The sequence below is a fragment of the Natrix helvetica genome, assembly GCF_964273705.1.
Source record: "Natrix helvetica genome assembly, chromosome: 3".
Taxonomy (NCBI): Eukaryota; Metazoa; Chordata; class Lepidosauria; order Squamata; family Natricidae; genus Natrix; species Natrix helvetica.
Genome location: NC_138549.1, coordinates 143925136 through 143941028, shown reverse-complemented (window position 1 = coordinate 143941028; position 15893 = coordinate 143925136). Strand labels below are relative to the sequence as shown.

Below are 15893 nucleotides of genomic sequence, written 5' to 3'. Positions count from 1 at the left end.
TGCTGGTTCCTGTAGCCGCCACCAAACTCATTATGTGGGAGATTATTCTCTTCTAATCCCTGGCTTCCTTGCTGCGCAACATCCTATTGGGGGAGTGATTGGTAGCCATCTGCCAAAACTGGTTGACACCGGGCAGACTAAGAGGTGGCTCTGAAGCCACTTGCCAAGTCTTGGTTCCATCACAGTCCTCTCCTTTTAGCCAAACATTTCTTCACATCAAAGCAGCAACCATTACGAGGACTCTATATTGCCAAGATCAGTTAACTTTCCCCTGCAGCTTCCACCCTGCCAAAATGAAAAAGGAGTTGCAAGTTTGCACTACCTAAGCCAGCCTTCAGGCACCTTCCCTTTTCAGGTGCACTGGGGTGGAGTCCAGACATGTGCTACTGGAAATGAGGGACATGATGAGAAGATGCCCCTTTGAGTCTCTTTGGAGGCCAGAACTCATAGGCACCTTTCCAAGACAAACTCCCTTTTCCCCTTGCCAGTCTCCTCCCGTCTTTTACTTCTGCCCAAGTCTGTAAAGCAAGAGAGAAGAAACACCCACATGCCTCTCTCCCCAGCCCCTATAGAGGCTCCTATTGAAGTGACACCTATGCTCCCCCTTTATGCTAACTGCAACCACTCTTCCCTCATGCCCACCCCATAAAGGAAGGGTCCTGCCAAGTGATTTTTGTAGGCAATCTCGTTCACCCCATCCCACAGACTGGAGAAATTGGGAGGTAAAGATATTAGAAGAGAAGACACTAAACAGGCAAATGTGACTGCTGACACTGGCGCATTGCTTTCAATGTGATTACTGTCTTCTAATCCCTTTCTCTCCAAAACGAATGCAAACATTAATTGCCATTCCAGCATTGGGGTGGGCATTCCAAAGGGCAGGAGGTAGTTAGGAAGGCAAACAATATCTGCCTGGTAAACTCGCAAGATTTGTTTCTTTCGCCGTGGACATGTATACATCCAAACTAAACTGTGTTGTTTCTCCGTTTCATATAATATACGTGGTTATATGCATAATTTTGTATTTATTTATTTAATCATATTTATGTAGTGTATATTAGAGGTGGATACCCTTTGAGAGCTGCATGCAACGAAATTTCATTTTAATGTATGCCGATTAGTGTACATTCAAAGTGATAATAAAGTTAGTCTAAGTCTAAAACCAAGGTGTGAAACTGATTACTTTTGTCAGTTTCGAGTTGGAAAGCACAACTGCAATGATTTCCCACTTAGTGACTGCTTTGGTCATTGACATAGTTACTGGTGCCATTTGTGGTTGCTAAATGAGGGCTACCTTTATTGTGGCTGAAAATAGATGAATTAGAATACCAGTACATATTCTCCCTTAAACTTTTTGTAGGAATAGGAAGAACCATATGGATTAATAGAGCTTTTAAAGCTGTATTTACAAGCTTTGCTTGTTTGGTGATGGTTCACCAATCCAGTAGTGATGTATAACAAAAATATATTTTAAAATTATAAATTCACACATACATTACATAAGGAAGATTGAATCTTTATTGGTTCTATTGATGCTTTATATTTTTAGAGGTATACGTGCATGCCTTTGGCTATGATGCAACATACATTTTTCTTTTTCGGTATTTTCAGGCTATGAAGTTACAACAATGGAAGAGGCCTGCAAAGAGGGCAACATCTTTGTTACTACAACTGGATGTTCAGATATTGTGCAGGGGAGGTATTTATCTTTTTAGTTACGGCTGGTATGGCTCCATGTGATGTTAAACAGAGATGCAGAATATTGCAGAAGTTGAATTGCTGGCATACTTTCTTTGATGGTTTAATTATCTTATTTTCAGTGCTATTTACTCCCAATACAAATCTTTAGGTTTTAGTAGATGAAGTCTGAGAGTCAGACTTCCAAAACAGATTTCAATAGTTTTGCATACAGGAATGCCTTGTTTAATGACCGTTTGCAGTTATGACAGTGATGAAAAAGTAAACATGATCAATCCTTGCATTACAACCTTTGCAGGTGTATGAAGTAATGCTGAAGTAAGATCATAAGCACATTTGCAGTTTTACTTAGTGACTGCTCTACTTAAAACCAAGTTGCCCATCCTAATTGTGGTTGTGAAACAAGGACTACCCGTGTATTAAAAATATGGATTCGTTTATAAGCTTAGTTTCCTCTGTCTTAGCTTAGAATTGAGACTTGCACATATGTTTGCAGCAAAAGATTCACTAATGGTAGAGACATCCATCATTAAAACTTTGGTAGGTCTTCTTATTGCCAGACATCTGGAAGCCTTTAAAGTCCAGTTTCTTGGGTTCCTGCCTAGTTTCTGTCCCTGAAAAAGATCTCCCTGTTTCATTTCAGGCATTTTGAACATATGAAAGATGATTCCATTGTGTGCAATATTGGGCACTTTGATGTGGAAATTGACGTGAAATGGCTGAATAAAAATGCTATGGAGATTGTGAATATCAAGCCTCAGGTTAGTTACATCTAGTCCCACTTCCTATCTTTAAGGTACACAGAAATGTGTGTGTGTTAATACCTGTAACAGATTGTGGAGAGCCTAAGAAAAGAATGAATGGGAACATAGAACGGCGACTTAATTCTGGTGGAGAGAATTCAGAATTCTTAATTCTGGAAGGAGGAATTTTAAAGTATTCAAAGAGACTCCATCTTAATGAACACTTTATAAACAAACCTAGGAAACTCTTTGCAGTGAAGTTGTTACCTAGTCAAGTAATAAAATTTCTGCAAGCAAGCAACCAATCTCAGGGAGCTCCACAGTTTAACCCTGAGCTACATAGATTCTCTTCTATCGGATCCTGCTGCAGTTTCTAAGATTCTCTATTTATCCAAGACTAGCATAAAAATTATTGTACTGAAATCTGGTTTATTCTTGCTTTCCTGAGCTTGCCCAGTTACGTGGGGTTTGGCGCTCGTGGGTTACCATGCTGTGACTGAGCATTCTGATACCCAAGCATCACAAAACATCAAATCACTTCAGGTTTTTTGGCAATGTGATCTAACCTGATAAAAATCTAACTTAGGTGCATCATAGCCAGTTGAGAATGCATTTTTGGTTAGTTTAATCTGTCTAAATGCCATTTGACACAAGCTGAATTTGTTACTGTCACTGCTTCGTGTTGTCTCGTGTTTCTCTAGTGAAGCTTTCTAGCCAGAGTTGCTATCTCCTTCTGTGGTGAATACTTCTGGGTATCATATAGCAAATCCACATTTCCATCTTGTCCGTCCTTGTCATATTGAGCTACTGTTTTTCATTTAATGATAGGTAACTGGAAGCCTGGTGTCTTTCAGAAACATATGCTTCAATATTACTTTTTTTAAAAATGAAGACATTTTCCAGTGCAGTTTTGAAACAGTCCAGGTGCTAAGATAAATAATTCACATCAAAAACATTTCTTATTCCTTCATGTAGTTTAATTTTAAAGCTTTTCCCATCTTCCCTAAAATTCCTGAACATCTTATGCAAGCAAGATGTCCTGTAATTTTTTTGCAATTAAAGAAAGCACAATTTTGATAAGAACCAGCACTTTGGCATTCTTAAGGAAAACGCTATTCTGTTCAGATTGGTTCTTTGAGCTTTATTCCAAGTTGCTTTCTACTCAAAAATAGATAGCCTTTCAACAAGTTTTTTTCCGCTTTGGTGTTTTGGCAAATACATTTAGAAGTGTCTTTTTAAACTTAAAATCAAATCCATCTCCCCTGGTATTTTATATTAAGCAGATGTCCAAGATAAAGTCTGGTAATTATTTGCTGTATCTCAGCAGTTAGGAATGACCTGGCCAGTTCTTAACCATAGTGTGTTTTGTTATAAGGCAACAGACAGTAATTTTATAATGAACATATTAATTTGATAGCATTTAGTTATATCATTTCTTTGCATTATAATAAATAATAACCAATTTCATTGTATTTATTTTGTACGACAATAAAGACTATACTATACTAAATATCCTAAAAGTGAGATACTACCTTAATTCTAAAAGCTCTGTTTTTACATTATGTTGCAGATTACATGAATAATAACAGTTTTTAAAAGTGGTCCTGTGAGAGGAACTTTGTTATAACTTTATCATATCCTGATGAGATGGCAGCATTCAATTCTGAAATAAATGATGCTATATGTCAGCTTTCCTAATGTAGTGCTTTCCAGATGGATGGGATAATTTATTTTGTATTTATTTTTACTTATTTTATTTGGTTTGTCAAGCATGTATGAGGAAACAAGTATAACTATGAATATAACATATAAACATATAAGCATAAGCAGTATAAGTATATACATAAAAAATGAGTACAAAGAAATGGGAACAGTAGGACAGGGATGGTAGGCCCACCCTCTACAGACCTCTTAGGAATGGGATGAGGTCCACGGTAGATAGTCTAAGGCAGTGATGGCGAACCTATGGCACGCGTGCCACAGGTGGCACGCGGAGCCATTTGTCAGGGCATGCGAGGTGCTGCCCTGTTAGCTGGCCAGCACGCATGCGCGTTCTGGCCAGCTGAGTTCACCCTTTTTTAAAGCCATTTTCACCCTCCCCAGACTCCAGAGGCTTTATAGGAACCTGGGGTGGGTGAAAAGAGTGCCCCCGCCCTCCCGGAGGCCCTCCGAAGACTTCATGAGCTTCCCTGAAGCCTCCGGAGCGCAATAAACCGGCCCTATGGGCAAACCCGAAGTTCGGGAACGCACTTCCGGTTTGCTCGGAGGGTCGTTTTGAGTGCTCCGAAGGCTTCAGGGAAGCCTCTTGAAGGTCCCTGTAGCCTTCGGAGCACTTAAACCGACCCTCCGAACAAACCGGAAGTGACTTCCGGTTTGCTCGGAGGGTCGTTTTGAGCACTCCAAAGGCTTCAGGGAAGCCTCTTGATGGTCCCTGAAGCCTTCGGAGCGCTTAAAACGACCCTTCGAGCAAACCGGAAGTGACTTCCAGTTTGCTCGGAGGGTCGTTTTGACTGCTTCGGAGGCTTTCCGGAAGCCTCCTGAAAGTCCCTGAAGCCTCCGGAGGGCTTCCCGTGGGGTGGGGTAGGCTGTTTTTGCCATCCCCATGCTCCTATAAAGCCTCTGGAGTCTGGGGAGGGTGAAAAAAGCATGCAAAAATGGGGGGTTGTGCCTGTAGTGCGCGCATGCGCACTGGGGGGTCATGCTTTGCATTATGGGTGTGGCACGCCTGCACACAACACCCCTGCGCTCTCCCCACTTATGGCACGTGAGCCAAAAAAGGTTCGCCATCGCTGGTCTAAGGTTAAAAGTTTTTGGGGTTTGGAGATGAAACCACAGAGTCAGGTAATGCATTCCAGGCATTGACCACTCTGTTGCTGAAGTCATATTTTCTGCAATCGAGTTTGGAGTGGTTTACCTTAAGTTTGTATCTATTGCGAGTTCGTGTATTGTTTCGGTTGAAGCTGAAGTACTCATCGACAGGTAGGACATTGTAGCAGATAATTTTGTGTACTAAGCTTAGGTCAGACTGTAGGCGGCATAGTTCTAGGTTGTCCAGGTCCAAAATAAGGTATTCTATTGCGAGCAGAGGAGTGGAGTACTCTTCTTGTGAAATACCTCTGGACTTGTTCAATTATATTAATGCCCATTATACGGTGTGGATTCCAGGCAGATGAGCTGTATTTGAGAATTGGTCTGGCAAAAGTTTTGTATGCCCTGGTTTGCAGTACAATATTACAGGAGAAGAAGCTTCGCAAAATTAGGTTAACAACTCTTAATGCCTTTTTGGCAATGCTGTTAACAGTGAACTCTGGGGCTTAGATCTTTTGAAATGAGTACTCCTAGGTCCTTGACAGATAGTCATCTACAAGTTTGTATCTGCCCAGCTTGTATTTGGTGTTCCAGGTTTCTTTCCTATAAGTTGGGAATTGTAGGGTAGGCAATGCATTATGGAAGTTGTTGGTTAGTTGCTTACACAGTTGAGTTAAACATTATTATACAAGGTGGTACTGTTCACTGGGCATTCTTATCTCTGCAGGTCTCTTGTTATAGAAATAGTCAAGTTTTTTATTATGAGATCCCTAGTATATTGAAATAGGACAGATCTGAACAAAGAGTTTAAACAGATGCATTTTATAAAGTGTTTTTTAGATTAATAACATTCCTAGACCTCAAGGTAATGAATTCTTTCATGCTGTATAGATGTCATCTGCAACATCAGATTCAGATTCCAGGGGAGATACATAAGTGCAGCTTTATCTTGCTGAAGTTATAAAACCTGTGGAGAGCTGTTGCCTCTTCACCTGAATAAACAGTTGATTTATTGTTCCAGATTGTGGGCATTTCAGACAAAAAGTGTAATTCATGGCACAAATTCAGATTGATGGATTCAGCTGTGCATTTTTTAAGATGAATGTCTTTCAAAAATATTATTTTATTTTATCATGTCCCATTTCAAATTCATTATTCTGGGTAGTTAATAGTTTAAAAAATTAAAAATTTGAAAAAAACCAGGAAAGCCTAAATAGAAGTTAGTGTAAAAACACTCCTCGGTCACAAGTTAACATAACCGGTGTTTGGGCCCAATCTCCCCCCCCTTCCCACCACAATTGATCGCCCCACAATTCAGACCGAAGTCTGAAAGGCCAACAAAGTCAAGGGCAATCAGATCTCCGAGGGGGGAGTATGATGTTTCAAAAGGCAGATTTTCTTTTCTTTTCTTTTCTTTAATCATGTCCCAGCATCACAACAGAAAAGCCTCTCTTCCAGGACCACACTTGGTACCATTCCTTATCAGACAGAGCCTGAAGCATACCTCTTCTGTCAAACTTAATGAGATGGGTAGACATGATCAGAGGCGTTCTCTCAAATAATCTGGCCCCATGCCGTGAAGGGCTTTGTAGATTCCAGTCAAGACCTTGTGTTTTAACTTCTGCATTTAATTAGGCATAGATAAATAGAATTCCTTGGTGGATCAGGTTAAGACTTTCCTCGCTGTCTGAGTGTCTCTAGAAATGATTGGATGCTGTAGTGTATTTCATTACTGTGAACAGGCTTCTGTTGGTTTTATAATTCGCTGTAATTCGAGAGAGATGGGCAAGGAAAGTCAAAGAAGTAAAAGTCAAAAATATTTGGACCATTTGTGGCAATGTAATGACTCTAAGCTGATGATTTGCTTAACTCTGCTCCCCCAACTCTGCCTGCTTTACTTCTACAAGAACTGAGAAGTTATCCAAGAACTTAGCTGCCTTGATATACTTAAGGGACTGTATGTTTTACCTTGCTTTTAAGATATTATTTTTACAGGAAATGCAGTGAAAAAGATTATCAGGAGATTGAATGATCAATTTCTTTTTCCTTGTTTTGCAAAATTGCTTATATAGATTCAGTGTATCATTTCAGTTCATCACAAAAATAGTTGTGATGTTGCATCATCTGGAAGTCCAGCACTGCCTTTCTCCTTTCCAAAAGAGAAAAAAAAATCCTGACAGGTTTTGTTTTTTTGCTTTCATTCAGGTGGACCGCTACACACTGAAAAATGGGCATCATATTATACTTCTGGCAGAGGGCAGGCTGGTGAATTTGGGGTGTGCCATGGGACATCCCAGTTTTGTTATGAGCAATTCTTTTACCAACCAGGTGCTGGCACAAATAGAACTTTGGACAAATCCTGGCAAATATACTGTAGGAGTCCATTTTCTGCCAAAGAAGGTAAGTGTGCAAATTAAAAAGGGAATGATATGTTTAAGTTGAAATATATAATTTCTGGTATCCAAAGTAAATGTGGGGAAGATAAGCCAATCTTATTTTCAGAACTGATTATATTCTGAGAAACTCAATTATCAGTGTTCACATAAACAGATCTTCTCTAGGATATTCTGTCCCCAGTCTGGTGCTTCAGAGCTTCAAACACTACACTGCCATTATAACTGAGTCCATCCATCTTGCTGATAGATGTCCTCTTCCATACCATCATATCCAACATTATAGGCTTTTTCAGGAAATAATAAAAATACTGTATTTTATTTCTACTTGAAATATCTGTGGCAAAGTTAGCATAACATGCTAGGCCATAAGCCAGACCATATAAACTATAATAGCTAAGCTAAACCAAACAGACCACATTATGTCTTAGCATGTTGTTTTCATGTAAATTATGAGTTATAGATTTATAGTATTTAGAAATTGGTTTTTATGAGCTTCCCAACATCTGGCTCACATAGGAAAATTAAAAGGTTATTCATCTTGTTGGATTTTCAATCTGGTTATTTATTTAGTTTGTGCACTTGATAATGAGCTTCTCTGCAACAATGGAACATAAAATACTGCATATACAGTTTTTTATATTTTTTTCTGAAATTTCATGCACTGAAGCATATTTCACATATGAAAGATATTGCTCAAGATTTCCTTTGAGGATATTCCAGGTATCTAATGATTCCCTTGCCAATCATAATGGAAAGATGCCTTATACCTCACCTTGAACTTCTGAGACAAAGGCAATATGTTTCTGGCAAGTGCTCAGAATATAGATAGTCCTCAACTTACGACCACAATTGAGCCCAAAATGCATGCACACCGCCCCGAGTCCCTTCTGGGAGAGGGTGCGGTTTAGAAATCAAATAAAAGTTAAGTTAAGTTAAAGTGTTGCTCAGTGAGAAATTTGTTGAGTTTTGTCCCATTTTGCGACTTTTCTTGTCACATTTGTTAAGTTAGTCACTGCAGTTGTTAAATGAGTAACCGGGTTGTTAAGTGAATCTGGCTTCCCCATTGACTTTGCTTGTCAGAATGTGTCAGAATATGGTCACATGACCCTGGTACACTGCAACTGTCATAAATGTGACTTGTTGTCAAGCATCTGAATGTAAATTATGGGGATGCCTCAACAGTCAACTCTGAAAAGTGGTCATAAGTTACTTTTCAGTTTCTATTAAATTTCTCCTTAATTATGAAAATTATAGGTGAATTATTTTTTCTAGAGTGAGATGCCATTTAAGAACTCTGTTTAAACTCTTTTAAAAAAATCAAATGGATTCAATCCCTCCCTCCCACCCCAACACAAAGAGTATCAATTCAAAAAGATTGTACATGTTGGATGGTTTCTGTAGAATAGATCTATTATCTCTGAAATTCAGTCAGATTCAAAAAAGATTCTTCATTCGTAAGATGAACCCATGATTTGCTTAGATAGAAAATGATGGAAGTGAATTCTAAAAGTTTCCTGAACAATGCTGCAATAATGGAATAGAGCAAAGGGTGTCAAACGTGCGGTGTGACATCATCATATGACATATCATGACTTCCCCCCCCTTGCTAAACCAGGTGTGGGCATGGCAAGCACATGACGCATCTGGCCCAAGGGTTTGACACCCCTGGAATAGACAATCAAACTATGGAATGTAAATCAGAGACTCTTCCATTAAGACCTAAAAGTTTTAAGTGAACACAACGAAGTTGGCTTTGTTCATGATCATTTTCCATTGACCTATATCAGTTTTTATATAATTTCCAGGAAAGATGCTATGATGATATATTGGACTGGGTAGCTTAAAAGGGGGCGTGCAATTCTTCCGGCTAATTTTGGTAATCCCAGAGCATGTTGAGCATTGTGCTATCCACGTTTAAAAGCACTCCCAATTTTCCTTAAAAAAAGAAAGCCAAAAATTTTTTTAAATGTGGGGGTGATTCTCCTGTTCACCGCAGCAACAGTATTTGATTATTGGACTGCAGTGTTCACAGAATGACATTTTAAAAAGGATGCCTAGACGTGGAACACAGAGGTAGTTGTGGAAATGATTGTTCTATCTATGTGGTAAAATCAGCAAAGCCATCTACTGGCATCAGCAGATTTTCTAAATAATGAATAATAATAATATTCTCTCCTGGTATACAAACCACATATACCCAGCAGATATGCATATCCACCCAGAGGTGGTTTGCATTAAGTTTTATTTAGGATTTAGCAAATTCAAGCAGCAGTAGACAGAATGTGGGTGCAAATGCGTGCTCAAAGCAAATAATCCCAAATCCCTGTAGATTATCTACAATAGGGGTGCCAAACTCGCATCGTTACGGCAGTATCAAGTGATGTAGTGGGACACACACCCCCTTCACTATAGTGGCCGTGGCCAGGATGTGACGCAGCCAGCCCATGGACCGGAGGTTTGACAGCCCTGATCTACAATGACTTCCAAATCATTATGATCATTAATTTGCTGAGTGAGTATATTCCAGAAAGGGCTAGGGAAAAAAAACCCAGCCTGAGTCTTTAGTACCTTGACCTTTAATAACTTTAGTAGCTTTAAGATGTGTGGCCTCCAACTTCCCAGCAAGGCTGGCTAGGGAATTCTGGGAGTTGAAGTCCATCCATCGTAAAGTTGCCATGATTGAGAAACACTGCTTTAGCATGTTGCTGTCCATCTGTGTGGAAACATTGCTCGATGAAATGATGATTTGCACATATTTCTGGCATTCACATATTGCCGAAATTCAGCTCCCTCATATCTTTCATTGTTGGCCATCTGGAGCTATTCATTAGCAGACAGACAGTTACATGTTTTCAGCCCATATCAAGATGTTGCCTCCTATATTAATAACTTTCTACATTTTTTTTTCAGCTGGATGAAGCAGTAGCTGCTGCTCATCTGGATAAACTCGGTGTGAAGTTAACCGAGCTGAGTGATAAGCAGGCCAAGTACCTAGGACTGTCCAAAGATGGCCCCTTCAAACCAGATCATTACAGATACTAAGCAGCTGGCAAAGCCCATCAGGCTCCAAATTCAAGTCCTTCTGTACTGCGTTTTGATCAACAGCCACATCACCTGTCATCTATACTTTCCCACATCTGCCTCTTGTCTTCTCCACTTCCAGCACATCCGCTCTTCCAAAGAAACTTCCAAGAGTCTTTCAAGCAGGTGCCTGATGCTTCAGCCGAGGAGGGATGATGCTGGAGAATCAAAACGTGCTTTGCAAATTCTCTTCTCTTTGGGGCGTTGCCCTTCTGAATTTTTGAATACACTGACTAAAAATAAACTGGAGGGAGGGGGCAGTGAGAAGAAGAAGAAAATACCTCTCAGTCTCTTTTTCACATTAGGGCTTCAGGTTGGGATATGAAATGATGTGTTTTAATTTAATGTTTGCTTACATTCAATCTCAGATGCTGCTTTGATCTGGCTGATGAGGCAAAATGTGCATATATGCAGGCCTTGAAAATACCTTAGACGGAAATGTCTGAAAGCAATTTATTTACTATGTAGTAAAACTAATTCTGAAAGCCTGACTGTGGGGAGGGGGAGCATTCAGTTCTCCAAAGAGGCCATCAGCTCAAGCCCTGTCTGTTCTTATGTCATAAAACAATTTTATTAAACATCTGGAAAGTGGTCTTGTTTTCATTTTAATTATGTGGGTTGTTATTATTTTATCTAGTGACACCTAGATTGTGCAGCAACTTGAAGGTACATTGTGCAAATATGATTCTGGCGTATTATGAGTCATTTGTGAATGGAACAGTTTATTTCTCAAAATAGTTACTACTTACTGTCCAGTGGCAGCGAGTTGTAGGTCCTCATCTTGTGGCAATGAGTTCCAAAAATTATGTATTGAGTGGAAATCTAAATATATTTTGGCAGCAATTTAGAGGAAGCACCGGTATTATCTCTCCATTGATTGTTCTCCATCTAATTATTACTCTTAATATTTGATTATTGGCAGCTAAAAATATGGACAGGTTCTGTTAAGACGCAGTTCTTTTGAGTTTTTAAAATGCAGAGCTTAATGTATATTTAAGATAATTGAAAGAATAATTTTAGTCCATTGAACTCACACGTTGTTCAAAATGTGGAATAAAATAAAATATTTAGTGCTGAAATTGATAATCTAATACAAATTAAGAAATTAATCTAGTTGAGATTAAATATATTCATTTCTTGCTTTGAAGAAATGTGTAAGAATTCCAGTCCACTGGATAAAATTTATATATTATCATTACATCCCTTTAAGTTAGTTAATATGCATTAATGCTGGCATACAGAGTCCATTTACATAGGCAACACCCTTTATCTGAGTTCTCATAATTTGATCATAGGTATATAAATTGACATTCAAAATATAAAATTTTCTTAATTCTCCAATGTTCATAAAAGGGTGATCTCACTTTATAATGTAAAGTGTTGCATTAACTGAATTCACCAAGCACTACAGTTGGTTGAAATATGCAGAATGATGCAGATTTTAATATAACAGACACATTTCTCAAATTTGCTGTATTAAACCATGAGAATATCTAATGCAATTCCTTCTTTGACTAATGCTTCCTCTTTTAGCTGTAATAATTATTGTGTACGATAGAGGTCATGTACATACAGTATCTGGTTGCAGAGACATGGAATTCTACAAGTTGGAGGAAAAATAACCTAGCTTAGTAAATGTCTGAAAAGTAAAGAAGATCCAAGTCTGGAAATGATTTTGTAAAACTTGACTACTTTCAATCTAAAATTGAAGAAATGTTGGGAAATACATTTTATGCATACTTGAGATTACTGACAATACTTTTCAACTCATCTTGATTGTAATTAATAAATAGTGTCTTAACCGCTGAGCCATCACCCCACCCCACTCTAAACAATACTATTCCATTTTCTATTAATACAGCTCTTCAGGCCTCTGAAAGCATCTATCATATTTCCCTGTAGTCTTCTCTTTCTTGGCTGAACATACTCAGTGCTTCCAACTGGTAGGTTTTTTTTTTCTAAACCTATCAGCTTGCTTCTAGATGTGCCCCACTTTGTCAATGTTCTTGTTGAAGCGGTACTTAGAACTGGATGTAGGCAATCTGACAACAATACAGAGTAACAATTACTATAAGATGCATCCCTTCCCAAAGTGGATGAAAATGTCTCTGTGTCAGAGCGAATTTCGGCGGGGGTAGAGGGGTTGGTGCAGTGGCGGCATTTGCCACCACTGCCTGTCACTGCTGCTGTCATTCACCACTGCCAGGGAAAGCTGGAACCATTGCTGTCGAGTAGCTGATCAGTGGTTGGATCAGCCTCCCGGAATACCGCCAATCAGCTGCTTGGCAGCGAAGGCTCCAATGTTCAGCGGCAGCAGCTCAGCTCAATTGACTGGTGGTGGGCGCAATGGAGTGGAGCCCTGACGAGCCACGTGCTGGGGCCTCGATAACGTACTGAAGCTGACCAGGCTATTTGCTGTTTGCTGCAAGACTCTAGCCCAGTGTTTCTCAAACTTGGCGACTTTAAGTCCTGTGGACTTCAACTCCCAGAATCCCCCAGCCAGCATAGCTGGCTGGGGAATTCTGGGAGTTGAAGTCCACAGGACTTAAAGTCGCTAAGTTTGAGAAACACTGCTCTAGCCAGATGAATACCATGTCAGGTCTGGAAGCCATCTTTATATTGGCCTTTCAAGCCTGCCATATTTCCCCACAGTATGGAATCCTGACGTACTGGATGGATGCTGGGAGGCAGAAGCAGATTCCCCGCTACTTTGTTTTCCTCCTCTAAAGCTAATGTGCTTCTTATGGTCTGGTGCATCTTATAGTGTGAAAAATATGGTATATACGGAGCACCTTAATATATATATTAAGTAAAGTCACCTTAACTGTACCTACTTGGATGGGTTAGCTGGCTAAATCTTCTCTTTGCTCTTTAGTTACAGAATTGACTGCAGTTCAAAGTCATTCCTACATAGGCACTTTCATAATTCTTTATTCCTTATTGCAGGGGTGTCCAAACTTGGGAACTTTAAGACTTGTGGACTTCAACTCCCAGAATTCCCTAGCCAGCCATGCTGGCTGGGGAATTCTGGGAGTTGAAGTCCACAAGTCTTAAAGTTCCCAAGTTTGGACACTCCTGCCTTATTGCCTTCCCCACCTCACAAATGGTGAATTTAACATACAAAGGAGTGAAGATATACTTGGATTTCTCTGTTCCATGCACAGAATTTCATCTAAATTCTAAGAGAGTCTTATTGTGTGGTGTTTCTTTCTTTTTTCTTTTTTCTTTGATGTGCTTACTGACCACACGGGGACTGAAGATAGTGGTTGGTCGTAAGTCATATTATCTTATGTTTACTGCCTAATGCTAATACTTAATGGAAATGTAGCATGACTTGGAGAAACAAATGAGCCAAATATCAGGGAATTATGAAGATTCTTGATCTTGGCCCAGTGTACATCCTCATTTTAATTTATTGAAAATATTGTTCGATTAGTTAGGGGACAGAGGAGGAAGATCAGAGTTTCATTTGGAAATGCAGACAAAATACAGTAATAAAATGGCTGTGACTAGAATAATAAAATACAAAAGCAAGAGTGTTGTGAAAGAAAATTGGACAAGAGCACTAACTGAATGGTTAAATTTAAGAATGGGGGTAAATTAAATTGATTCCATGTGGCTGAGTGTTCTCTTTCATAATTGCTTTAGAATTAGAAAAAGCTTGATAGAAATATTATTTAGAAAAATATGATATTTCATTGTGGAATCCAAGTAGAGTTGGTCACTGGGACCAGACTTTAATCTTCCAAGCTTTTGGATTTGAGCCCCATCCTCAGGTAACTTCCTTCTGACATGAATAGTCACCTGAAGATGGGCTCCAGCACAAATCCGAAAGCTTGGGAGACTAAATCTCTGGTCCTGGTGATCGATTCAGATTGGATCCTGCAGCTGTTGATAAAAATAGGATCGCCAACATCCGATGACGAATATGGCACAAGAAGAAGAAATGATCCAGCATTCAGTTTCTAGGAGAGGGATATTCCTATAAATGAAAAATAAATTGAAAACAAATCTGACAGTTGGCAACCAATCATCCCACACAAAAGAAGCAAGGCAGCCCATTAGATCAGGAATGAAATAGAAGCCCCAAAGGGACTGAATATTGTTTTTAAAAAAATCAGTCTTGTGATACAGTAGTCATTGAGATTTATTTATTTTTAAATAAATAAACCCTTATGGCTTTCTAACTTTCCTTTGATAAACATTGCTTTCCAGAAGTTAAAGTGGTAAGTGAACTTGCCTAATTGGTTCCAGTCCCTCCTGTTGAGTTAAGTCTGACTGATGATTTGGTTATAAACAAACTCAGACATGCATAAGATTAATATGTTTTCCAGCAGCTGGGAGGACTGAAAAAAATGGCTGTTGCAATCAAGTCATACCTAAATACATGGTGTTGGCCTACAGCCTGGGAAATGGGATAGCTGGTTATTTATTCTGTGAGAAGTTGTTGTTGTGAATCTCACTTATCTAGTAAAAATATTAGGAGAACTGATTATGTGCTTGCTACGTTTCTTGCCAGTGGAAGGGATCCCCATTGCTTCCATTTTGATAATGAGAAATTGTAATAATTTTCATGGCCCTTTCAGCTCTTTGCATGTATCATATTTAACCTTTAAACACCTAGCACTTTTCTCTAAAGCTAAATCTTGTGGTGTTTTAACATGGAGGTTGAACAAGTTTCCATTGCTCTTAGTAGAGTTTTAAACTTATCTGGTTGCAGGGAATTAAATTTTAGGATGAAAACAATGAGTACTGTAAGATTTTTCCAGGTATGTGATGATTCTAAATGATACTGAAGCCCAGTGGTAAAATTCAAAAATTTTCCCTACCGGTTCTGTGCGCGTGATTTGATGGGCGTGGCTTGGTGGGTATGTGACCAGTGGGTGTGGCTTGGTGATCATGTGACTGGGTGGGCATGGCTGCACAGTTGACTCACACACAATGTAAAAGCAGCTGGACTTCACACAAAATGGTCCCTGCAACAAGCAGGAACCTCACAGACAATCAGGCACAGCCAATTGTTGCACAGCTGATTGGTACTAAAAAAGTGCTATTTTTTTTAAAGTTCCAACGATTGCGCGGCACAGCTGATTATTGCACAGCTAATTTTTTAAAAAAAACTTTTTTAAAAGATTTTTTTATTTTAATTGAACAAAAACAAAAAAAG

At 39.2% G+C, this 15893-nt stretch overlaps 1 protein-coding gene across 1 annotated transcript in view; it reads left to right on the top strand.

Moving 5' to 3' along the window:
* AHCY (adenosylhomocysteinase) overlaps positions 1-11317 on the top strand; it is a 30032-nt gene extending 18715 nt beyond the window's left edge. The window contains exons 7-10 of the mRNA XM_081949355.1: positions 1612-1699; positions 2342-2459; positions 7455-7649; positions 10556-11317. Coding sequence (XP_081805481.1) covers positions 1612-1699; positions 2342-2459; positions 7455-7649; positions 10556-10687 — 533 coding nt within the window. The 3' untranslated portion in view covers positions 10688-11317. The remainder of the gene's footprint in view (positions 1-1611; positions 1700-2341; positions 2460-7454; positions 7650-10555) is intronic.
* The last annotated feature ends 4576 nt before the right edge of the window (positions 11318-15893 follow it).